This window comes from Canis lupus, chromosome 2 (assembly GCF_003254725.2).
Source record: "Canis lupus dingo isolate Sandy chromosome 2, ASM325472v2, whole genome shotgun sequence".
Lineage (NCBI taxonomy): Eukaryota > Metazoa > Chordata > Mammalia > Carnivora > Canidae > Canis > Canis lupus.
The window spans coordinates 15,617,304-15,644,028 of NC_064244.1; the positions used below are offsets into that span (position 1 = coordinate 15,617,304).

A 26,725-nucleotide genomic window follows, 5' to 3' on the forward strand; every position below is an offset into this window, starting at 1 on the left:
AGGCTCCCCACAAGGAGCCTGCTTCTCTCTCTGCCTATGTCTCTGCCTCTCTCTGTGTGTCTCTCATGAATAAATAAATAAAATCTTTAAAAATAAATAAAATAAAACTGTGGCAAATGGGAGGAGGTGACATCAGCATTTTTTTAAATGAATGCTACCCTTTAAAAAGAACACTAGCTAATAATAGCTAGCATGCATTTAATATTTACTATGTGCCAGGCCTGTATTATCTCATTTAATCCCCTGACAGGCCTTTAATGTAAGTGCTATTATTATCCACACTTTATAGATAATAAAACTGAGGCTCGGAAGGGTTGGGTGACTTTCTCAAAGGCACATAGTTAGAAAGTGACCATTTAGATTCAAAGGACACATAATTGAATTCAAAACATAGTAATTCTACTAAGCAGCTGTGTGACCTCGGGCCAGACACTTGACCTCTCTGGGCCAATCAGAAAAGGGCATTGACTAGTTTACCTCTGACTATATTCCACTCTACTCTTTGATGAATCTAAGCTCCTGTGAGAAGTTCCTCATGCCACCCCTGAGAACTGAAAATTCATTCATTCTTTTGGTAGGAGGTATGAATCAGATCCTCTTCTTTTAAAGCCCAGTGGAATCCCAGGCATGAAATGCATGCTATAAATGTTCAGTTATGACCATCATTACTACTACTTTAATGGGAAACATCAGCACTAATTTCCCCAGGCCACTTCAGGGGTTTGTCTTATCCCCGGATCCTTTTTCATTCACCATTTAGATGACAGCAACGGAAAACATTTTTATTATTTGTGTGCAGGCATCTGGCTTTGCACTCTCCCCATTCCCCAAACTACCTCTACTCTGTTGGCCCTAGTGATAGATTATTTATTCCCAGGATGACTGCCTTTCAGTCCTAAACTTGTAAAAGGGAGAAAAATAGCTAGCTACATTCCTTCAAGCTCACGGTCAATTGTCTGATTCATTTTCACATCTGCAAGTTTTTCTTCTCTCTTTTTCAGGCACCATTTCTACTTGAAGAGTTTTACCCTTAAAAGTAAGGCCTTTGGCTACCTGTGAGGATCCTACAGCCAAATATCTTTCTTTTCTAACTTTGGTACCAAAAGTCTAGAGTAGACTGGACATTATTTTAATGGCCTGGTTTGGAGATTGTGGGGTGTTGGTTGGTTTTGTCTTTTTGCCTGAAGTAAGCATCCCAGCAGGAGGGTCTGGGATGTCTCACATGAAGCAAATGCAGTGGAGCCCATCTGAAGCCGCTCTCCCAGTGAGTGGGGGAAGCATTCGCACTGCCTGGGACCCCTGACTGATTACTGTAGAGGTATGACGACTGGAACATCCACACGCACAGGAAGACACATCCCGGTTCCTTTCTCTGTGGCAAAGCTTTGTTCAAACCTGTTTAAAGGTGAAAATAATAAAAAAGGAGTAAATATTCCAGAACCAGCTGGCCACCCAAAATGATATCCTGCTCCCAGAAAAAGGAAACTTCTGAAACAATCCACAGAGCAAGAAGAAGTGATCCATGACCGCAAAGGGAGAATATCTTCTCATATGGCAGGAGAGCGACAAGAGCGTGTCATAAGGAACATCCAGATTTGCAGAGGAGAGGAAACAATAATTAGTGAGATTCCAGAATTTCAAAGATTAAGATATCGCCTTCACCAAACTCCAGTTTTTCAGGAATAGGCTTGACAGAGTCCATTGGAAGTCTCCAAGAGATTGAAAGACGCAAATTAGAAGAAACAAAGGCAAACTCAATCTCTTGAGTCCTCTTCAGGCTCGCAGAATTCTAAAACTGGATACATAAATGTGGCTTCCCTGGAAGAGAACAAGACCAAAAATCACTGGTGTCTGAAACCACACAAATCAAAACTGCTAAACTAGAAGCTCAGACAAGATGGTGGAAGAAGAGTTACCACAGGTCTTCACGGGACATCAACCAGGAGTCTTACAGATGGCTAATTAGTTCAGTAAACTAGTTCTAGAAAAAGAAGTTTAATATGTTGGGCACTGTCCACCTCTCTCGTACAGTTACTTCTGTGTAAAACTGAACTGATTCTGAAGCACACTTTGGTCCCCTTCTGTCAGTCTTTGATATGTCCAGATCAGCCGGGGTTTCTGCTGGCCTCTCACCCTTTCTGCACCAGGCCTGGCCAGAACGAGGTTCCTCTTGGGAGCCCCATCCAGCAGTAGTCAGAATCTGGAATTTATTTTGTCCTTGTGATAGTTGATTTTATGTGGCAACTTGACTGGCTCACAGGGATGCCGAGATATTTGGTTAAATATTATTTCTGGTTAAACATTACATCTGTGAGGGTGTTTCTGGATGAGATTAGCATTTGAATCTTAGACTTGAGTAAAGCAGATTGTCTTCTCCAACGTGCTGTCCTGAGTCGTTCAATATTTGCCCATAGGTGTCTAGCTTATTTCCCTTAGCATAATGTTTTCAGGGTTCATCCATGTAGTACCATGTGTCAGAACTTCATTCCTATTATAGATGAATAATACTCTATTGTACGTGTATGTCACATTTTGCTTATCTATTCATCTACTGCCCGACACTGGGGCTGTTTCCACCTGTAGGCTATTGTGAATGATGTCACCGTGCACACGAGTGTAAGGGTATCTGTTTGAGTCCCTGCTTTCAGTTCTTTTGCACCTATACCTAGGAGTGGAATTGCTGGATCATATGCTGATTCTACATTTCTCTTTTGGAAGAACCATCAAAATGGTTTCCACAGTGGCTACACCATTTTACACCCCCACCTGCAACGCACTTGGACACCAGCTTCTCCACACCCTCAACAACATTTATTTTCCACTTTTTTTGTTGTTGTTGCAGCTGTTGTTGTTATTGTTGTTGGTAAGAATAGCCATCCAAATGCATATGAATATCTCATTATGGTTTTGACTTGCATTTCCCTATTGACTGGAGTAACATTGAGCATCTTTTCATCTGCTTGTTGGCCATTGGGTGAACACTCTAGATTTCTTACTTATCTGAGATATTAGGTACCAGGGTTGTGAATTTACTCTGAGACTTTTTTTTTTTTAGGTTTGCAGTGAGGACTGATTGAAAATACCATTCTCCTTGGGCCTGCATTCTCTAAATAATAATTAAGAAACAAAACAAGATACAAAAGGACTGAGAAATGCTATGAGTCTTCTCTTGTCATCATTTAATGAGATATGTGCATATATTCTACAAATATTTGTGCCCTCGTGCCAGGTACTATTTTAGGTCCTGGAGGTACACGGGGTAATCAAGTCAGATAAACTTCTTATAGAATAGTTTTTGTTCTGATAGACAAGCAATAGGGATAAACAAAAATATGTCAGTGACCAAGAGTGGGAAATTAATCCAAAAAAGGGGCTTCCCCCTCTGTGGTAAGTAGCCTCCAAAGTAACCCAACTGTCCCTCTCTTATGAAGTCTACCTCCTTGTGGAGTCCCCTTCCCTTGAGTGTAGACTGGACCTAGTTACTGGCTTTTAACAAATAGAATACAGCAAAATGGTGGGATATTATTCTTAAGATTAGATACAAAAAGGCTGTGGCTTCTATTATGAGGATCCTCGCTCGTTCTCTTGCTGGCTCACTGGGAGGGAAGCCAATGGACTGGTGTGTTTTTTTGTTTGTTTGTTTGTTTTGTTTTTTTAATTGTAGTTCGATTTGCCAACTTATAGCATAATACCCAGTGCCCCCCTCATTGCCTGTCACCCAGTCACCCCAACCCCCTGCCCACCTCCCCTTCCACTACCCCTGTCCCAGAGTTAGGAGTCTCTCATGTTCTGTCATCCTCACTGATATTTCCCACTCATTTTCTCTCCTTTCCCCTTTAATCTCTTTCACTATTTTTTATATTCCCCAAATGAATGAGACCATAGGATGTTTGTCCTTCTCCAATTGACTTATTTCACTCAGCATAATACCCTCCAGTTCCATCCACGTTGAAGCAAATGGTGGGTATTTGTCATTTCTAATGGCTGAGTAATATTCCATTGTATACGTAGACCACATCTTCTTTATCCATTCATCTTTCGATGGACACCGAGGCTCCTTCCACAGTTTAGCTACTGTGAACATTGCTGCTATAAACATTGGGGTGCACGTGTCCTGCTATTTCACTGCATCTGTACCTTTGGGGTAAATCCCCAGCAGGGCAATTGCTGGGTCGTAGGGTAGCTCTATTTTTAACTCTTTGAGGAACCTCCACACAGTTTTCCAGAGTGGCTGCACCAGTTCACATTCCCACCAACAGGGCAGGAGGGTTCCCCTTTCTCCACATCCTCTCCAACATTTGTAGTTTCCTGTCTTGTTAATTTTCACCATTCTCACTGGTGTGAGGTGGTATCTCATGGTGGTTTTGATTTGTATTTCTGTTGTGCTACTCGAGGGAGAGGCCCACATGGAAAGGAACTGATGTCTTCAGCCAACAGGCCCATGGGTCACCTTGGAAGAAGATCTTCTCCAAGTTGAGCCTTGAGTTGACAAATAGCCCTGGCCGAGACCTGGACTGCAGACCTGTGAGCCTCTCTGAACCAAAGGCAATTGTCATTATTCCTGACCTAAAGATACTGTGAAATAATAAATGTTTGTTGTTTTCAGTTGCAAGCTTTGGGGTTACTTGTTACTTCGCAAAAAGTGCCTAATACATTCCTCGTACTCATAAGCTATAGGGTTCTGATATCTCCCTTGAAAAGGGGGGAAAATAAACTATATTCTTCCAGCCAGCCAGAAAAGGATGGAAATCATAGGGAAGTAGCCAAGGAACAGTCTAGTCTTCCCATGAATCTAGTCCCCAGTGCCCTGCTCCAGAACCAGGAAGGAACATAGCAAACCTGTCTGCTAATACCCTTTTCTAGAAGGAAATCTGGTTGAGGGGTAATGAATATGGTGCTGCTACCTAGGAAGCTCTGAATTCTGGTTATTCAAATACAGAATTCCATCACAGAATAAAACTCTTCAGAGTGATGCTTCAAGGTATCTTGTAGTCTATGGGACCAAGATTTGTGTGACTTCTCTACAGGAAACGATGGCCCCAGAGAGCAAGGCTTCAGTGACTTTTGCTGCTCCTGTAAAACAGTGTCCTTCAAATGAAGGTCAAGGATACACAGGATGGCAGGAAAGGAGTGAGGATAGAAATACTGTATTTTCTATTTCGTTTTATTTTAGCTTAACAATAAGAAATTGCTTCACTATTATATACAGTATATAAGTTGATGCTAGTCATATATGTATAATTTGTGAACAAATACCCATATATTGGAGGATATTCGAGCTTCATTTGCTGATTCGATATACTCTTTATTACTGTCTGAGCAGATGCTGTAAACCAGAAGTTCCCAAAGGGTCATCTGGTCTGGGGACTGTACAAGTCTCCAAGATCTTTTTGAGGGTTCTCCAAGTTCAAAGCTATTCTCCTAATAAGATGTTGTTTGTGGTTTTCCACTCTCATTTTCTCATTAATGTATAATGGAGTATTCCAGAGACTTCATCATGGATGATACTACAACAGACTGAATGCAGAAGCAGATATGAGAATGCAGCCATTTTCTGTTAACCCATACAATAAAGAGATTTTCAAAAATATATACATTCACACTTCTCACTAATTTTTTGTTTTGGAAAATGCAGTTATTTTCATTTAAAATTTAAAATGAAAAAAAAATTTTAAATGGGTTATTTAGGGACACCTGGGTGGCTCAGTGATTGAGCGTCTGCCTTAGGCTCAGGTTGTGATCCCGGAGTCCTGGGATGGAGTCCCACTTCAGGCACCCCAAGGTGAGCCTGCTTCTCCCTCTGCCTCTGCCTGCCACTCCTCCTGCTTGTGTGCTTGCTCTCTCTCTCTCTCTGTCAACTAAATAAATAAAATCTTAAAAAACAAAACTGCAGCAACCATCATAATTAATGGTGAAAAACTTAATGTTTTTCTCCCCAACATTGGGAACAGGCAAGAATGTCTGCTCCCATCATTCTGATCCAACATTATAACAGAAGCGCTAGTCAAGGAAATTAAGCAAGAAAAAGTAAGAAGGTAATACAGACTGGAAAGGGAGAAATAAAACCTTCCCTATTCTCATATGATATGACTATGTAGAAAAATCACAAAGGATCTACCAAAAAAAAAAAAAAACTGGAAAAAATAAACAACAAAAACCCTACTAGACCAAATATGTGAGGTTAGCAAGGTCACAGAATACAAAGAAAATATTTTAGAAACCAATTGTATTTCTAGGGGCACCTGGGTGGCTCAGTCAGTTGAGCGACCAACTCTTGATTTCAGCTCAGGTCCTGGGATTGAGCCCTGCATCCCCCTCTGCACCTGTGCTCAGCAGGGATTCTGCTTGAGATCTCTCTCTCCTTCTCCCTCTGCCCTTCCCCTGCTCAGCACTCTCTCTAAATAAATACATAAAATCTTTTTAAAAAAATTTTTCATTTCTGTATACTAGCAAGTGAGCACCTGGAAATTGAATTCTTTTTAATTCGTAGGAGTCCTAAGACAGATATGTTGCAGAATCATCATTGCTCTAAAGAATGTTACTGACTAGAAGTTACTGCTTCTGAGCAAGTTTTTCAGGGGAAGAAATGTTTGTCTCTCCTCCATATCATAAACTCCATCCGCATTTGGAAGAGTGGATACCCTTCCCTTCAAAGCACTACTTCCTGGTTCTCCTGAGTAGTGCTTCAAACTAACTGTAATGTAAGACCACTTTTTCCAGAGCTCTGTCAGATGATATTTTGTAAAATACAATAAAAAGAAGTTACTAGGTGCACCTGGGTGGCTCAATCTGCCTTCAGCTCAGGTCATGATCTCAGGGTCCTGGGATCGAGCCCCACATCAGGTTCCTCTCTGTGGGTAGTCTGCTTCTCCCTCTGCCCCTAAACCCCATTCATGCGTTCTCTCTCTCTTATATATATACATGTTTTCTCTGAAAGAAATAAAATCTTTCTTTAAAAAGGAGTTACTAGTTGAAATTAAAAACAAAGATATACAAAATGAAACCCCCTCTTTTATTAGATTCTACAGATATTAAATTACTCCATTGAATTGTTTCATAGTTTCTTGATGCTTGCCCTCGCTAAACCAGTAGAGAACAGTTCATGGACAAGCCCCAACCATGGACAATACTTCAAGTCACCTTGTCTGAGAGTTTTGCCAGCAGAGACTAGGAAAAGGGAAGGACTATAAACAACAATGATGAGGAAATGATAGTATAGGACGGCCTAGGGGTCTACCTGCTGTGAATCAGCACAGATGCTGGGAAGAGAGCCTGTGCTGGAGACTTGACATTTCTTTATAACCTGGTCTGAGCTCTCAAGACTCTAGATAGCAGATTGAACCACCATTTGGAGGCTCACATGTGACCCTGGGACTTGTTTCATTAAATGTTAACCTGTTCCATTTGTTTCTCTTTTCCACACCCGTTCTTCTAATATTTCTTTATGTTTTCTTTCTTCCCCCTCATTCTTTTGTTTATTTTCTTCTCTCCCTCCCTCCCCCTGTCTCTCTCTCAGCGTGTATGTAACCATACAATACAGTAAATCAAGAAGAATCAGGTCTGCAGAGCACATGAAGACGTCTTGAAAATTATTAAAACTTTCATCTCTTCATTCTCTGTCCACAGCAGTTTTTAATGCATTGATATAACGAACCAAGATTCTTTCTGTGTGTTTCTCTCCCCTTCCTTCTCTTATACATTTCTTTTAAGCAAAACTTGGAAAAGTTAAACATTGACCTTTCATGTGCTAGTCATTCCGGTGACCTTGTGTGAACTAGACATAAGTTGAGCATTCCATGTAACTCGAAGTCTTAACTTTCTGAGTCTAGCATTTTTATCAGTGCCTGACAATTTCCATGACATTGCTTACTTTAGTTCTGAAATATCAAATCTTCATTGTTCCCCGAGAAGCTGAGTGTCTCTGGACTGGTTGCTTATTCTGGAAATAGAATGTTACTCTTCCATGAATTCAATCGTGTAGAAAATTCTCATTATGCTGGGTTCATTGACTGTTTTCTGAAAGGAAATTCTTTTGGGATAGTGTTATGAATAAAGTGAATGGAGTCATCAAAGCATAACCATGAAGAGAGTTGTTTGAGTCTCTCTTGCTGAAAAAGACACTGTCCCAATATAATTACAGTTTCTGAGTATTACTGAAGCTTTAGAAACAAAATTTCTGTAAAGTTTGGCAGTTTATGATTTTCCAAAATATATCCTGATACTATTCACAGAAATTCCCAGGATCTTTCTGTTCTTAACGAAGACTAAAAATCAAGACTATTAGAAGAGTGAATTAAACACATCTTTCTTTTTCTTTTACAAGTACTTCTATATTTTTAAGGGAAAATAACTCTAAAATAAAATAATAAAATAAAATAAAATAAAATAAAATAAAATAAAATAAATAAAATAAAATAAAATAAAATAAAATAGATTTTCCAGAAACAGTCACTAATATAACCACGAAAGTTCACCAAATCCTAAAAAGTTAAAAATAGAACTATCTTATGATCCAGGAATCATGCTACTGAGTACCCCCAAAATACAAAAAGACTAATTCAAAGGGATACATGCACCCCTGTGTGTACAGCAGCATTATTTACAATAGCCAAGATATAGAAGCAGCCTAAGTGTCCATTGATGGATGAATGGATAAAGATGTGGTGTGTGTACATATACATATATAAATATATATATATGAATATTACTTAGACATTAAAAGAATGAAATCTTACTATTTGCAACAACATGGATGGAGCTAGAGAGTATGTTAAGCAAAATAAATCAGAAAAAGACAAATACCATATGATCTTACTCATGCGCAATTAAAGAAACAAAACAAACAAGCAAAGGAAAAAAGAGAGAGAGACAAACCAAGAAACAAACTCTTAACTCTAGAGAACAAACTGATGGTTACCAGAGGGGAGAAGGGTGGGAGGGAAAATAGGTGATGGGATTAAAGAGGTCACTTATCAAGATGAGCACTGGGTGATGTATGGAAGTGTTGAATCACTATATTGTACATCTGAAACTAATACAACACTGTATGTTAATTACACTGGAATTAAATTATTTTAACTTAAAACAATTTTTTTAAGTCACCAAAATCTATTGATTTCTGTTTCTTCTGGTTAGGAAGGTAAGAAACAATAAAAGTAAGAGAGAGGATAAGATTGCATATTTGTTCCCTTTCTACATCCTTCCCAAGAGCCAAAAAAAGTTGACAGCGCCCTTTTTAATCCCCAGAATAAGGGGATCATCGGAGAGGAGAATAAAAATCCTTTCCCTATTGCAGCTAAAACAACACATGAAATGTGGGATCTTAGGGCACCTGGCTGGCTCAGTTGGTAGAACATGCCACTCTTGATCTCGGGGTTGTGAGTTCAAGCCCCACATTGGTCATAGAGATTACTTAAAAATAAATAAAAATAAATGTGGAATCTTCTCTCAAGGAATTAATTCAGCAAAGAAGAGAAAAAATTTCTTCTCATCCCTAAAGCCCCAGAAATAAGCAAGGCAGAGAATTCTCTCCTGGTTTCACTGGGAGGGATAAGGTAAGACTTGGCAGAGAAAATGTGGTCTGTGTTTTGCAAGGTTTTGCCTTCCTGAAAGGTAGAGACAAAGTGCCACTGTAAAGTTTCCATTCAGAAGTAAAACTGTGGGAACTTGGTTTTATTTTCGTCACAAGTTTTCAGTATCTGTTGGAAGAAAGATGTCCAGCAGTATGGTCCTGGGCAGAAATCCCTGTTCACAACATTGCCTTGGGCAAGTCACTTAGCTACTTTTTTCCAGCAATGAGGCAGGCAGAAAAACCCCTAAATTTGTGATCATTCAGTACCATTTCAACATCCAAAATTTAGGTATGGATTAGTAAGAAATACGATTCCTTCTTGGTATTCCTAACCAAAATACAGTTCACCTACCCTAACATTTCAGCTAGTTGCAAAAAAAATTTCAAAGACAAAAACAATTTTGTTACATAATATTTGTCTTAAGCAGGGGAAAAGTACAAATATTAAGGCTATTTTTATTTACTCACTTATTTTTAAGTAGGCTCCATACCCAGCATGGAGCCCAATGCATCACTTGAACTCATAACCCCAAGATGAAGACCTAAGCTGAGATCAAGAGTTAGATGCTTAACCAACTGAGCCATTCATTAAGGTTTCTTTGTTTTTTTGTTTTTTGTTTTTTTTTTTCTTTTTGAGAGAAAGAGAGAGTGGAGGAGCCAGGGGGAAAGGCAGAAGAACAAGCAGGCTCCCCACTGGGAGTCTGCTGCAGGGCTCGATCCCAGGACCCTGAGTTCAGGACCCGAGCTAAAGGCAGACCCTTAACCAACTGAGCCACCCAGGTGTCCCCAAGATTAAGGTTATTTTAAAGCAGAATTTTCTTCAAGGTTTTGGGAGGGTATTGGGGGGAAGAAGGGTGAACTTTATGTTTTATATTGTTTCATTTTATTCAAGATACTAAGGCAATCGACATATTTGTTTCAAACTGTACAGAACAATGCTGCTCCCACTTTTGTTAATTATACTGTTTGTGCTTTTCTCTCTTCTCTTCTTTTCTCTCCCTACCCACCCAGCCCAAATTCTAAGCTTGAGGTTTGTTGTAAATGTAAATTCAATTACAAACAATAATCCAAACGGCTAGTGCTCTTTTACTGGTGGAAGGAAGGATAGACACAGATGGTCAGGGGCAGATAACTGCTGTATATACCATTTTCTGTCTTCTTTTTCTTTTAAGATTTTATTTATTTATTCATGAGAGACAGACAGAGAGAGAGAGAGGCAGAGACACAGGCAGAGGGAGAAGCAGGCTCCATGCAGGGAGCCCGACGTGGGACTCGAGCCCGGGTCTCCAGGATCACACTCTGGGCTGAAGGCGGTGCTAAACCACTGAGCCACCAGGGCTGCCCCATTTTCTGTCTTCTTAAAGCAAACTTTTATGGCTTGATTATAAATACTAGAGAAAGGAGACATGATTCAAAATCTACATTAAAAAGCAACAGAACGAAAAACATAAAAAATAAAAATTTGGAAACACATGAGAAAAAATGTATCTTTATTTCAATATAGCGTTTTAATAGTAATTCCTACTTTTTGTGCTTTTCCTAAGGACATGATAAGGCCTTGCTAGCACTATAGAATTCCCATCGCAGATAGATAAGATAGAAGGAAAAGGGTGTTATTGTGGCTATCATTTTAAAAATGAAAAAGATGGAGGGGTGCCTGGGTGGCTCAGTTGGTTAAGTGTCTGTCTGCCTTTGGCTCAGGTCCGAACCCCAGGGTCATGGAATCGAGTCCCATGTCAGGCTCTGCACTCAGCATAGAGTCTGCTCAGGGATTCCCTCTCTGCCTCTCTCTCCTCTTCTCTAAAAGAGTAAATAAACAAATAAATAAAATAAAAATGAAAAAGATAAACCTGGAAGTTGGCATGATTTACTAAATCTCACTAGTCATTACAGAATCTTTGAACAAATTGCTTCTTTTGCAAAAACTAAAAACTGACTTCATCATCATTGTACAGCAGGGGAACAGAAGCCGGAAGAATGATGTTAGTAGAGTAACAGCAACAGTGGCAGATTTTATTACTTAGCTACATTGCGCCAGGCATTGTGCGACAAGCTACACAAGGCATTGGCCAGAACATGCAGGAAGGCTCTTCAGCTTCTCTTCATGGACGGCCAAAGCTGCAGCACTGCCCTCAACCAACCCAAAACCAATGCTGCTTGAATCCCAGCCTGGCATGGCGGGCAAAGCTCCCGCAATAGCAGCCCAGTGAGCCTTCTGGCATTGCACAGCCCACTAGATGTGGCCAGAGAGGTGTGCTCACCCCCTCACACGGCCTGTGCTGAGCTCTCAGGCTCGTTAGTCCATGGGAGCCAGCCTGACCAGCTGCCTGCCATGGGCCATCAGTTTGGTCACAATATCCATGATATCTCTTCCAACCATGACCCAGTTGGCCTTTCCCCGACCTGTCAATTTGGAGTAGCATTGTGCCAAGTTGGAGGAGACTCTGATAAACTCCTTCACTGGTTGCAGGCAGCACGTGGTAAGGCGCATGTGCCCAGCCCCACCTCACAGATGCCAGGAATACTACCTTGACTTTTAGAAAGGATGCCCTCCTCTATCTTTCCAGTCAAATCAATAGCCTGGAGTAGACCGGAAATGTCACTTACTTAGCTTCATCAGAGAATCAAAGAGTGGATGGTCATACATTGTTCTGCCTGCTACAAGAATTAGGGAAATTATATCAGATTTCAGTGAAAACTATTAGGTGAGGGTCTTGGAGGGAGAGATGAATAGTGACTTCCAGGGTGATGATGAGCTCAAAGCCTAGAGGTCCCAGGGGCCCGAGAGAAATTGCCGGTATATTCTCAATCCCAAAGGTAGTGACCTCTTCTCTCAACCACCATCTTGGCCCTGAGCAGTACAGTTTTCCTCATACCCCCCAAGTCCACGGGTTCCAACTCTACTTTATTATTGGGTAAGGAATGCCCACCAGGAAAGGTAGGGTAATGTGTCTCTTGGGAATATTTGGTGAGGTGAGTTACAATGCAATTTTTGAGTATGTAGTCAAGGCTGTATCTACGCAACCAGTGCTCCAGGCCCAAGCAGGCAGGATTACCCAGGCCTGGTTCAGGACTGGCCTGCCAGCTTGATGTCATGGCACCAGGCTGACACAGAGAGCGTCCCAGTTAAAGCCTAAGTCAAGAGCAAGTGTCTAATCAAGTCACTGGAAAACAAACCGGCTAGGCAGGAAAGCAAAAGCCAAATATGTGATCAAGAGAAAGGACACAAAGCCAGAGCAAGAGGGTCAGAACCAGCTTGAGGCAGAACCCAGAGAAGTGGCCTGAGCTATGGAGAGTCATAGGTAAGAAACCTCAAGTCTAAGGGTCAGAAGAAATAGGGTAAGGGGAAAGATCTAACATGAGTGGAAAGGTTTAAGAGCTGGTCAGCTGGGACATGTGATACAACCCACTTCTGTGCCTCACTCAGCAAGTGTCCCCAGGAAGTCTCAGGTAGCTGCTTACTGATGCTGTGTGCAGATGTGGGACACCCCCCAAAATTCCTGAGCTTGAAGAAGTCTCACTGAGTTGTCACTAGCTGGGGTACCACCAACACAAGGCTAATTTACAGGAACCTGGAAAGATGTAGAACCATGCAAGTCACAACATTCTTAGTAAGGAACAGTAAGTGACAGATTGATGGATATATAATCGGTACTATTACCAAAGCTGGATTGTGTTTTTAGTCTAACCAATTTCTTAGAAGCAACCGATTATTCTGAGAACCATCTTTATGAGTGTGGTCTGGAACAAAATTCTAATTGGCCTCTTGCCTTCCTGTGAGGGTGACCTTCACCAGCCCTTCCTCTGGACCCCCAAGCAGCGAGACCGTGGGCAGTGCCAAGTGCTCCTACCATCTGTGCTCAATGCAGTGAACTGTGGCTTGGCCCTCTGTCAATGAAGTCAGCAGAGCAAACTAACCCTCGACAGGTGTGTATTCATTAACAGGATGTGCAAAAACAGGTATTTGTTGTAACAGGGAGCAGATAACATGCCCTTCCTGATTTTGGACAGTGTTAGCACAAACTGTTCTGTGCTGTTGTTAAGCACTATAATTGTTCCTAATAAGTAACATTTTCCTACTGGGGATGTTGTAGTTTCAATATCTTCACATCAAAATTAAGTACTTTCCCTGCTGTCTTGCGCAAAATATAAGCATGGGAAGGTTAAACTGAGCAAATTAAAAACACTCATGAATAAAAAAGGTTAAGTATCGCTAAATCTTTGAATCCATCCGGTCTGTAGAGTAGGAGTGGTGAGCCCTGGCCACCTGTGTGTCTTTTTTATGCAGTTCTAGGGCTTTTGTGGGAACAGTACCTCCTAGTCATGGCTACCATTTACAACTTTGCTAGGAATTGAGCTAAATCTTTATTTGCATTATCTCATTGAATCTTCCCAACAACCCAAAGGGCTGATAATATTATTATCCCCAGTATGTAAGTGAATCAACCGAAAAGTTAGTTGGTCCAAGGTCACATCACTAGTAACAAGGCATGCTGATCTTGAACCCAGATCCCTCTGAAGCCAAAACCCCACACACATCCTTAGCAGTTATAAAGACCATAAAAATATTAGGATGAGCATTCTGAACAAATGCCTTTGACTTTAAAAGGTCATACAAAGACACGACCCAGAGAGAGACTCAGTGGCACGTCTCTCTTGAGGCCTGGGAGGGAGGTGCTTTTTCCCAGAATAGGTACGAAGATGAAGCCCATGTATTATTTTCCAGATAAGGTATTCATGCGGTGGATATTCTGAAGACAGGAGTATTTTTTCCTTTCAATTGTTTGCTGTTTGGGTGGCTCAGCCCTAGCTGGGGGACCTAGAGAAAACTCCAGAACGCGGTGAGCCAGAGGCTTCCCAGCAGGTCACCGCGATGTGGGTCAGTCCGGGCAGCACACTTCCTGTCCTGAAGCCCCACCTGAGTTAATGACAACTGTCGGGGACCCCGCTGGACCTAATTTGACGCCGAGGGCCTGGGGAAAGAGCCCTATCAATCTCCTGCCCAGGAAGAGAAGGTCGGGCTTCTCTTGGGATAAACAAATTCAGCATTTCAAAGCCACCTGTTGGCTGCTCACCGCAATTTGCATACAAATGCCAACAAACAGCCTCCCATTGTTCAACCAGTCGGTTAAGTCTGCGGGGTTTTATTGCCCACCTAGAGAGTGTTTGTCACAATCCTGGACCTTGGCAAGATTTACCTCGGAGCCCGCTTCACAATCAAGTGTCAGGCTGGGAAATGACCCTTGACATTTAGCAATCCCGGATGGACAGACAAGCCCCCCTTGAGACGGCCTCCTAAAGCAGCACCGGCTCGGTGCTTGGTCAGCCTGTGAAATTGGTAGCCAGGAGCGAAGGGTCCCGGGGGAAACTGAGCTCCAGATCCAACACGATCCATGCTGCCCCAGGTTCTGCCCAGAGAATACGCTCCCTCCTTCCAGCCCCAAAGTTACCCTTTGGAGGTTGACAACCATGCTGCTTTTACAGAAAAATAAATTCTCTTTTTCTCCACCTCATTCGTATTTTTAACACACACTACTGGAAGTTGGTTGACGGTTTGAGCCAGGGCTCAGAGAAAAAGTAAATATGGGGCCCCTGGGTGGCTCAGTGGTTGAGTATCTGCCTTGGCTCAGGGTACAATCCCAGGGTCTTGGGATCCAGTCCTGCCTCAGGGTCACTGCATGGAGCCTGCTTCTCCCTCTGCTTGTGTCTCTGCCTCTCTCTCTGTGTCTGTCATGAATAAATAAATCAAATCTTTTTTTAAATGTAAATATATGCATGTAGAAAAGACTTTTAAATAAATGAAAGGATTATGGGAAGCTAGAAATAATATAAGGATTGAGAAGTCATGAATGATCATGTTGCCCCCGTGCACACATAAACAGTTTTTTCATTTACATTTCATGATTTTTTTTTAAGATTTTATTTATTTATTCATGAGAGGCACAGAGAGAGAGAGGCAGAGACACAGGCAGAGGGAGAAGCAGGCTCCACACAGGGAGCCTGACGCGGGACTCGATCCTGGGACTCCAGGATCATGCCCTGGGCCTAAGGCAGCCGCTCAACCCCTGAGCCACCCAGGCGTCCCTACATTTCATGATTTAAAGTTATTTATGCAATAAGGAATTTTCTTGAGAGAACGCTAGGTCTCAAGTAGAAAAATGGATGCCTAAGAGCCAGTTGGATTTTGAAGTAAAAGGTAATCCTTTAAGGAAGATGGTAGGTGTTTGGAGAAGGACCAGGTAATGGATCACACACCTCTGGTGTGTCCCGGAATGAAGGATGCAGCAAGCTTTGTTGCTTTTATTATAGCATCTGGTTAGAGGTTCAGTTTCAGGAGAAGAAAGTTACCCCAAGTTACCCCAGTGTGGCTGGGACCAGCCAACTAAAGGTCAAATAATCAACCTGCTGATTTTAGGTTCTTCACCTATTAGGACCAACAAAACTCTTGGTGGCTTATTTTCAAATTCCTTAGGGAAACACTGTTTGATGAAAATTTTGGATATTTCAAAATACTAAAAGGAAAGCACACCTCTTAGTTTAAGTGGGAATGATGGTACTGTCTCTCGGTGAGAATCAGTACCCTTAAATTAGCTTGGAGATCACACCAAATTTAAAAGGTGGGAATGCATTTGACCTTAGCAATGCTTCATTAAATCTCAGATCTGTTTGAATTGTTTCTCCTCAACTGCCTTCACTGGCAACTTGTTTTCCTTTGGGCTTCCCATCCAAAATTATAGATCTTTAAAAACAATAGTTTAGAGTGGAGAAACAAAGAGGAAGACTTTTCCTTATTTACTGACAACCTGAATTCAGACACCTAATGCAAGAGGGCTCAGTCGCCCTGCCCTTGTCTGCCCTCTTTGGATCACAGCAAAGTACAAAAGCTATAGGTCCTAGCTCCTCGTCACCAGGGGTTCACAGTTGAATCCCTAAATCCAGGAGAGAAATAGCCCATGTAGCAACTGTGAATGAAAATCTTGGGTATCAAAATCGCATCCACGAAATTTAGTGAAAAAAAATGCCTCAGCATGGGCTTCTAACACTTGAAAAGTAAGAAACTGCTTTTAGATGTGTGGTGTTTTTCCACTGTCCTCATCAGTTCCCCAGGGAAATTCCAAGGGGAAGAAACCAGGGATAAAGAGCTTTCTGTATTTCTCTTGGTTTAAGTGCTCAAACAATTTTTGTTCTATTAGGTTTGTAATGTGAGATCTTTCAGAGTGAATTTACACAACAGCCTCTTACTTTATTAATTCATCACAACTAACTCAGTCTTCACATGTCTCAAAACAAATTGCTGACTTCCCATAAATTCCAACATCTTACACTCTGCCTTGAAAATTGTTCAGTGTAAAATTATTCCAGGATTTCAAAGACTATTCGGCTAGTGTGCCTTATATGTACACATGCCATATATGTATGTATATTTACACACAGAGAAATAGTTATCGACTCATCTCTTCAGGATTCTGCTCAGGTTGGTTCAACATCAATCTAGTCTGCAAGACCTAGGCTGCCAAACACAATTTGGAATAGCCTCCAAGAGGCCAGGTGGCTACTCGATAGAAGAATCTCCAAAAGGTCTTGAGGAATGACAGATTCCTTGAGCTATTATCTAACTGCTTATCCAAGGATCTCCCAAGATTGCTCATCAATGACTCTCCTGGAATCTCTTTTCATATTCACAGAATGGAGAAAGTTTGTAGAAACATGGCTCTTAGGCCTCCCCCTGTAATACATACTTGGAAATTCTCCAAAGCAGATCCATTGGAAAATCACCACTTTCCTGCAAGAAGTCTATCCTTCTCTGGCTACACTCAGCTCCACCACCTCCCCAGGTCTATCTCCAAATTTCCAGAACAGCAGACAAGTGAATTATGTACGCCACCATACCGCAAAACAGTACAGCATTAGCAGGCTAACCAGGACATGTCCAGAGTCTAAAACTGGACTCCAAATAAAGAGTTGTCAGATTTTGAAAGAGCGTTTAATTTTGTGATTTCATCGAACCTCGAATTCTGAGATCAATGACCTGCCTTTTTAAATCAGCAGAGTGAGAACAGCATTGATGGATTGAATAGAGGGAAGAAGAGTGAGTTGGTGTCTGAAGTGGTTTCTTTTCCATTACAACTGTGACCCACAGAGTCACTAACTAAATTAACTTCACCTAGGGGAATTAAATGAATTTGTCACTAAGTAGACACTCCCAACCCCTGTGAAGCAGTTCACACAGTCCTAAAGATCAGTGGTGGAATTATTTGTATTTTGTTGGGAGCACCTATGGGGCAAATTGTAATTGATGGTGGCACTTGTTTAGAACACATCAATCAGACACAAACTGGTCAAGTGATTTTGAAACAGTATCAGTCATCTACCTGGACTCCCTTGATTCTCTCACTGGATTAACGCCTAGGAGCAGCTAAAACTCCAGCACTTCATCCTGTCAAATACCAAAAAGACCCAAAGTAGGGACAGAAACCTGAAGTGCTCCTATCAGTGGCCACGAGATTATTCCAAAAGGAAACAATCATGAACCAATATCACTGGTAGATGAGAGGCTAAAAGCAATAAATTAAAAACAAATCTTAAAAAATGCTACATGCAGTCTGCAGGTCACTGAAGGCGTTGCAAATCTCAGGTATGAAAGATCTGAAATACAAAAAAGCCAAGTCCATATCCACTGCAAAAGTAATAGGCACAAGCTCTCAAATTTTGAAGAATATTATGCTGGGCTGCTCTAGTTCATCCAAGACCCTTGTATATATATTAATAAGAAATAGTTACCATATCGCCTACATGTTAATCTTATAAAGCATTATCATTGCCCCCATTTTATAGGTAATAAAACTGAATATTCAAAGAGCTTAAGTAACTTGTCCAAGTTCACTCAGCTAGTAGAGACGAAGGCAGCATTGGAAGCCAGGCTGCCAGACTCCGAAGCCCACTTGACCACCACCCTTGTGAGCTCAGCCTCATCCCATCATGTAACTTTTAGAGGACATTTGATGTTATTGGGGCTGAGACAGAGAAGAGGACCCCTTAGAGGTTATAAGGGAAAAAAGCTGTCCTGGCCCCAAAAAGGCTAGTTCCAGACTCACGATACTAGATGCCACTGCTTTCAAGCTTTTAGCCTATAATCAACCCATATTGAAACCAGATTTACGAGCTCTTCAGAGGAGAGCTTTGTGATTTTCTAAAGCAGACATGTTTGGTATTTTAGAAGGTCAAACCCCCTATGGTGCAGTGTTTTTAATAAAATCAGTTCAGCAGAAATTAGAGACACACCAGTCAATTTCTGAGGAAGCCTCTGAGCCATTAGAATAAGGGAGTTGAAGGGGGGTCATGTAAAAGACACAGCTACGTACAGATCATTTTTTTTCCAAAGGAATAGAATGGAAGGGGTGTAGATGGAGAAGCATCATGGCAAATTTGGTTCCATTTGTCTAGGGTTGGGGCAAATTTCCAGTGAGGAAAAAAAAAAAAGTCTGACTTTTGGGGTGGGGGGGAAGTTCTATGTCAATAGTAAGCACGGGCCGTTCCTGGTTAGCCCTGGTTAGCCGGGTCTTGTCCTGTCAGCTCAGACTAACAGTAAACATCTCCAGGAGGGAAAAACAAACAAACCAGTCATCACCTTTTTTACATCACTGAATCAGGTAGGTAGTTATTTCATGAAGGGCCCTTTATCTCTGCTCTTGGCAACTTCCACACTCTCACAGGAAAGCGCATGGAGAACCTATATTTAGTCCCTGGTAAAAATCAAAGTTGAGAAACCTGCAATATTTTCGTCGAAAGGCCTAGTTATGACGCCCAGGTCTGATTTTTAAGACTGGCGGTGAGGGCGTGTGCAAATACTGAATGGATAAATATCATCATTTAGTATTTATGAATACTGCACACGAAGGGGAAAGGGTTCGTCATTAGGAAAAGACCCGGGAAGAGCCAGTCTCTAATGCAGCTAGTACTTTAACACGTGGGGACCCCCAGTCTGCTGGCGGGGGCAGGGGCACAGTGCCATCGCCCTGCTGCCAAAGGGGGCTACAGACAGCCTAGTGAATTTACACAAGGCACAAGAGGCAGGGCAGCCAACACAGAATACAGAAGTGGAGGCATTTTGCATTCAGCTTCCAGCAAATGTCTGTGATTCCAGTGCCAGCAGAGACCCGGGCCTTGTCTGGAGAACAGGGTTTTACGGGTTTTCAAGCATTTCAAAATACAGGACTTTAAAGCCTTCATTGCCTTAGCTAACCAACTGTTGAGCTCTTAGCTGGTATTTGGAAGAAGTGGGGTGAATGGCGAGTTAATAGCAAAGCCAGCAGGGGAAAACTAACCAATCGGAGCTGATGCAAATAGTGGCTGCTTGAGGCATCACTGCGTTCCCATGATGCTGTACATGAAAGCAAATGGATAAGGAGCAAGAAGTCTCTTATTAATCTTCATACTATGAAACTACTGTAATTCAATCTGAAGCTAAAAATGGGTGAGGGTGGAAACTCCTTGAAGGGGGGGATTTTGGTGAATTCTCTCCTCCTGATAGGTTTGGATGGTTATGTCCCACAATTCTCTGGCTCCCTCAAAAAGTGACATACCTAAAACTTAACATCTTTTATAAACTGTAAGTCATGCATGCAAGAAGTGTCATTCTCAAAAAGCACAATACGAATGCTGTCATTTATTAAAATGTGTATTTATTCCATAGCCTACTTTGTATGGGGCTGTGGTCTATTAATTATTAAATGATCTAGGTACTCGTTTTTAGACTAGGCATTTCAACTCCCAATTCTTCCATGAACTTGGCTACTGCCTCTGTCTTAAGGGACTCAAATTATGCTGATCATAAAATAATCCCCCAAATATGCGCACACAATCCTTTAACACTCAGAAAACCCCATACTCAAATATGCAGAACTAGAGGTTAATTTTTAAGCAAAAGTTTCAAATATACAAATAAAGAATCAAAAAGAATCCTACATGGCAAATTCTTCTCACATGGAGGCTAACAAAGACCTATTTGGAGGAAAAAATACACAAATGTGGCATGGGTTTAAATTCAGGCTGAGCAGTTATTGCCAGGCATAAAGTCCTGCAGGAGTGGACACACTATTACTTAGTCTATCAGTGGCTGAAGTCACCACTGTGGAGGACAAGGAGCCCTAGTGGCATTGCCTGCCTGTTCTTTAAATCCCAATTGATACAAATATGTTCACTATTGACACCCTTTCTAAACATTAAGAAAAAAAAAAATGTGAGTAGAACACTGCATCGAAGGAAGGCTTGAAAACTAGGAGCATGACACAATCAAGTTTGGCTAATTTGAAATCCAAAAAATTGCATTTGGTCTGAGACAAAGTCAACTGATTAACGAACAGTAGAAGTAGACAGTCACTAACATTAACTACAAGAAAAAGTTTCGTTGAGCAGGTTTGGTTCGGTTTTTCTTTTTTTGGTTGGAGGTAGACACATTCTAAAAAGCATTCCAGAGCAACTGGATTAAGTTGATGAATATTATCTTTGTTAATAAGGCAGCTCCAGACACTGATCCATCATATCTGACCTGGTATAAGGAAGTTTAAGATTTCTCTTAGGTGAAAGCTAAACATCAGGATTATTCTAACAAAAAAATGTGGGGAAGACACTGAATGGTGGGCAGTACACATTTAGAAATTCTCCATACTGTAAGGAAACGATGAATATGCATGTAAGAATAAACAAGATCTCAGTCTTGCTTTAAAACAAACAAAAACAAAACAAAAACAAAAACAAAAAAAACCAAAAAAAAAAACAAAGAAATCAAGCCAAAGCATAGTCGAGACCTAACTGAGCAACAACAGGTCTTCATTTGTATCATTAACACGGAGTTTCTTATGCTTCCCACTTAGTTTTTAATTTATGACAAGACACTGCTAAATTCCAGACAAAATATATATATATATTTTTTTAAATCTTTACAATAAATCAAGATGTTGGAGCTTACACAGAGCATATTTTAGGTTATTTAGGTACTCGATTCCAGCTCGCTCAGATGCAAATAACCCTGGTAACAGTGTGTACATAGTCTTCTCTTTGCTTTTTATAATTTTAAAGCAAATAATACATTTGACTGTATTTAAGTCTGTGCAAATAATCCTTCAGAAGAAATATCCAAGATTCTGTTTGCAGAGGTCATTTTGTCTCTCAAAGGGGATTCCGTGAGTCCGTTTTTTTCTTCAGATAAAGTGCTCCTGTCCAGCAGAACTCAAAGCCTTCAAGCGTCCAAGAACTTCGGTTCAGGTAAGACTCCGTCATACGAATTCCAGCTTCCCGTGCCCACTGTACATGCCCCAATGGACGAGCGAGAGGATCTTCTCGTTGCTGAGGTCTGCTTGTCTCATTTTGTCACAGGTCAGACAGCAGTTCTCATGCCCGCTCACTGGCACCATGCATTCCAAGTCTAACTTTGCCACCTGCCCCTTTTTGGAATGGTGTCCATGGAAGCTGTAGTGCAAACGGGACAGCATCTGTTGCCGTTGATCCTGCAGTCTCTTGTTTTCACTTCGAAGCATCCTCAAGGCTAACATAATAAGCAACACCAGAATTAGGCCGCCGGCAATGGGAACAGCAATCACAGCCGCCCGGAACCACAACTCTTTGGAGGAAGTCAGCTCCTGGACTTTGGTGATGAGGTTTCTACTGCCATCGTGCTGATAGCGGTTTCCTTGTCCTGGAGGAACACAAATGAGGAATCGAACCACGTTAGCCCTGCCTGCAGATATTTACCATCATCTATCCGTTTGCAACAAGGCACCCCAGGTTAAAAAAAAAAAAAAAAAAAAAAAAGAAGCTTATGGGGAAATCAACAAATATTTACAAAATAAACGTTGCAAAGCGATGCAAAGATGAGCTTACGAAAACAGTCCTTTAGGGACTGTCCTTACCGAACAGTAACGGTCTTCTAGGTCTTCAAAATGTTGAAAAACTAGGCAAAACCCATTATGTAGACAGACATCTAATGCTCAGGCAGACATAAAAGCTACTCAATAGAGATGCATCTTTGCATCCAGCCATGCCTCTCCCTCTGGTGTCTCTAATTACATTAACAACAAAATCAATAGCAGACATACAAAGTCCCGGCTGCCATGAACCTATAGATGAGGCCAGAGTTCTCGTTAGAGAAGGCTTCTACCTACCTGAGGCCTCCCCCTTGGGAGGAGCGAGCACATCATGCAGCCCTCTGTAATTGCACATATCTTCATGACAGCATTCCAATGTGGGCATGGTGGTGCCAGAGTGGTTTCGTGCCTGTTTGGCTTGGCAGATGTCTGCCGTGTTTGCGAGAGAGTCCAGGCAGCCATGGGTGAGCGGGGAATTTGTGTTCTGAGGATCAAGAAGTCTAGAGAAGCAGGCGCTCAGCTCAGATTTACACATATAACCAGTTGCCACGCAGTGGGCAGCATCACAGTAGCATCTGATTTCACCTGAAAACAATGAGAAATTTCGTCACGCGCCTTCAGAGACCAGATAAAGCATCTACTTGAGCAATTGCTAGATCCTAAGATCAAAGGCACGAACTTTTAGAATATTCAGCTGAGTGCCTGCAATGGCAGCCTGGGTAGCCTCGGAAGAGCCCTCTATGCAAACCGGTGCTTACATTTCAATCCAGTTAAATGTAATTTTAGAAATGTATTAATCCCCACTGCAGAGAATCAAAGTTCAATTGTGATTACTGATGAGTTAGCAAAGTAATTCAAAATAGGACTTCTGGAAGAAAAAAAGAAAAAAAAAAAAATATATATATCTGAAATAATCATCATGATAACTTCTCCTACCGTAAGGTAAATTACACTGTTTATTCATTTTAATCCGATGTGACCATACAACATAAAAAATGCTAGGCTTTTTGATTTTGTCAGTATAAATATTTGATCGGAACTACTGAATTGTTTACTACCTTAAAGGACTGTGCCAAGATTTAAGAGCTTTAGCTAACACCTTATAAAGTTATTAACTAGAAACACAACAATCTAGAAATTGCTCCGGTCAGGAGGTTTTAAAACTATGAAACTGGGCAGCTATTTGCAACCTCTCTAGAAAAGGCAAACTTTGCCTATAAAGATCTTTTCATGCAGAGGAGCTTTTAGTCAGTATATTGTAAAACAGGAACTAGGCAGTTTACAATTAGTGGTTTGCTTGCCAAAGTCAATTTCTTTCAGCCCAAATGGAAAGTCATAAAACTGGGGGGGGGGGGGGGGGTTGAGGAGGGGAGGCTGGTGTAAAAAAAAAAAAAAGGCAAAGCTAACTTCTCCTCCCCTTAACTCCCTGGTTTTACATGTAATTCGACGTGGGATCTAAAAGGGGAAACATTGAAACTGAAAATCCTCTGCTGGTTGAATGAAAAATCCTTAAGGAAACCTCAAATTTTTCTCCAGGAAGTGATTAAAAGTTTCCTTTATAAAACTTATTTGGTGAGTTGCAAGTCGCTGGTAACATTTTGCTGCAATGCATGCTCTAAGGCTTTTAGCGTCAATTTCTAGTTCAAAAGATCTGGGTCTCAGAGCTATATCACTAATACCGGATTGACCCAGCGGACTCTGGTCACTGTCATATGTCACAAGTAAAGCTACTGTAAACTGAACCAACGCGCACACCTCTTCCCAGCTTTCCAATCTGAAGTTTTGTGTCGTTATTACTGAAATCCCTGCTCTGAAATCAAACACCAGGAACTGTGGTTTTATAGACCTCTTCCTACCCTCTCCTTTCTTCCTCCTCTCCATGAATGTGAACGCCTGAGTAAGGTGTCTCATTTAATTATCTGTCCAAATTCCAGGCCACTGTATGGTGTGCTCAGTTTTCATCAGACATTGCTAATGCTTTCGTTCTAAAACAACAAAAAACCCCAAAGCTGCCAGCTAATCACAGATCTTTGGCAATCTGAGTTTAACTGTCCAAATCTGGAGGTCCTGCTCCTATCTTAAACCTGCACGCTCTCTGCCCGGAGTCTGGGCCCAAGTCCCCTCTCTCTAGGAAGCCCTTCACGTTGGAACTCTTGCTTTGAAAGGTTCTCTCTCCTGCCAAGCTTACTTGAGTTTTTTCACAAAGCTCACCAGGTCTCATGTGGTGATGGCTACATATCCCCTAATCTTGACGAATTCCATAGACAGATTTAAAGTAGAAATAAAACAGATTCAATGTCCATTTTGATCCTATTCACCTTCAGACCCAGTGCAGAAAAAGAGCACCGAAGGAAAAAAGGGAGAAAAAAAAAAAAAAAGTAAAATGTTTATGAGAGCCTATTTAAAACACTCTATTTTCAATGACCTAAAACAGTCCAATAAAATTTTGACAGGTAACTACGAAAGTTCTAACAACTTTTTTTTTTTTAATTGGAGCCACATTTGAACAAGTTGAATGGACTTTTGTATTACTGTATTAAAACTATATTTCTGTTGTTTCATAAAGTTTCTTCCTGTGGCATGCAAAAGGGCCCAGAAAGGGGACTGGTTATTTGGAAACAGTGAACAATGCTCTTCTGTTCCCCCCCTTTTCTTGTTACTGTATGTAGTGATTAAACAAAAATGTCTGCTTTAGTCAAGATGGCTACAGGAGAGACTGCTGGCTTCTTTTAAAGCTTTTGAAGTCCGCAGCAGTCAGAAATCTCTGATCCCCTAATTATATCATTATCAGGCACATAGTTTCGGTATCTGTGACTTCATGTCAGTCCGAGTCCCTCCCTGTTCTGCGGGCCTTGGACAGGGCCAGGAGGCTCCCCTCCGCAGGCTAGCAGGGCTGTTATTTAGGGTTAATTACACCCTTCCTTCCAAAATAAATAAATACTGTAGCACATCATCCTCCCTGGGCTAGCTTATCCTTTAACCTCATGCCTGCTACATGGCAATTAGAGAAAAAGTGGGGGGGGGGGGGCGGAGGGCAGAAGCTAAATAATGCTTCCCATTAAAAAAAAAAATTCATCTGTTCACTGAACAGTAGGTAGAGTTCGTGGCGGGGGAGGCGGGGGAATCCTTGAAATCTAGACGTTTGGGTTATTTCGACCTAAAAGAGGGAAAGCCTGCGGGGGCTGGGGGGAGAAACTGCCCTTTTTCTTTCCTGTTTTTCTTTTTTTTTGGGGGGGGGCAGTAGTGTGTAAAGTATGGAGGTGAGGGGGAAGTGGGGCCGCCCACGGAGCCCCGCCCCCGCCAGCCCGGGAAGCCACACGGCCACAGCGTCCTGCGCACGGAGGCACACACTTGGGCACCCGGTGTGTCACACGGAGGCACGCACACTCGCCGGCTCACGAGGACACACGCCCACCAAGGCACACGCGCGGCCGGGCCCCCCGGCTCCAGCTCCGCGCGCCCGGGCAGGGTCCCAGGGTCCCGCGCGCCCCGGCCCAACCGCGCAGCCACCACTGACACACTTACAGGAACCCCGTGACGACCGCCCGCCCCGGGCCGGCCTCCACCTCCACGCGCCCGCCCCGGGGCCACCGAGGGGGCGGCCGCGGACCCGGCAACTGGTCGCGACCCGCGGGCTCCAGCGCGGGGGGAAGCCTCGCCCGCCGCCTGCCAGGGGCCGCGGCGCCGGCGCCCCGGGACCCCCGCGCGCCCTCCCCGGACAGCCCGCGCCCCGGCCGGCCGGCGGGCACCCACCTCTGGTGAGCAGCACGGCCATGGCGCAGAGTTCGAGCTGCAGCCAGATGAAGATGTAGCTGGAATGGCGATCCATTGACGCCCCCCGCGGCCGCGGCGCAGCTGCAACCTACGGCGCCCGGAGCGCGCGGGGCATGGGTGCTCCCGGGGCGGCGGGCGCCGTCGGCCAGGGGCGAGGGGGCGAGGGGGCGAGGGGGCGAGGGGGCGAGGGGGCGAGGGGGCGAGGGGGCGAGGCGCCGGGCCGCGGCCGGAGGGGCGCCCACGAGCCCACAGGACTTCGGCGGCCCGACTGCGCGGCCGCCGCGCCCCTTGGCTCCGCCCGGCGCCGCGGTCCCGGGCGGGCTCCCCGCCTCGCTCCCCCTCAGCCGGCCACGGTGCGAAGGCAGAGGCTGCCCGAGCGCGCGCAGACAGCGCCGGCCGCGAGCTCCAGCCTGCGCCCGCCTCCGCCTGCCCCGGGCCGCGCCGTAAATAGCGCCTCGCGCGGGGAGCCGGCCGGACCGCGCCCCGCCCCGGCCCCGCCCCGGCCCCGCCCCCGGCC

General features: G+C 43.0%; 1 protein-coding gene across 1 annotated transcript; it reads right to left on the reverse strand.

The window, feature by feature from the left end:
- Window positions 1-20,231: 20,231 nt before the first annotated feature.
- Window positions 20,232-26,352, reverse strand: BAMBI (BMP and activin membrane bound inhibitor). The gene is made up of 3 exons (XM_025464098.3): window positions 26,188-26,352; window positions 22,732-23,019; window positions 20,232-22,265 (listed from the first exon to the last, which is right to left on the reverse strand). Exons 1-3 carry the CDS (start codon window positions 26,261-26,263, stop codon window positions 21,847-21,849), a joined length of 783 nt encoding a protein of 260 aa, XP_025319883.1. The 5' UTR covers window positions 26,264-26,352; the 3' UTR covers window positions 20,232-21,846.
- Window positions 26,353-26,725: the final 373 nt, after the last annotated feature.

What these genes read in the sequence shown, in the direction of transcription:
- BAMBI (XM_025464098.3), bottom strand. Translation starts at nt 26,263, where the DNA reads ATGGATCGCCATTCCAGCTACATCTTCATCTGGCTGCAGCTCGAACTC. An exon ending in GGCCGTGCTGCTCACCAGAG is followed by an intron (nt 23,020 to 26,187) that starts GTGGGTGCCCGC and finishes CATTGTTTTCAG; the next exon opens with GTGAAATCAGATGCTACTGT. An exon ending in TCCCAAGGGGGAGGCCTCAG is followed by an intron (nt 22,266 to 22,731) that starts GTAGGTAGAAGC and finishes GTGTTCCTCCAG; the next exon opens with GACAAGGAAACCGCTATCAG.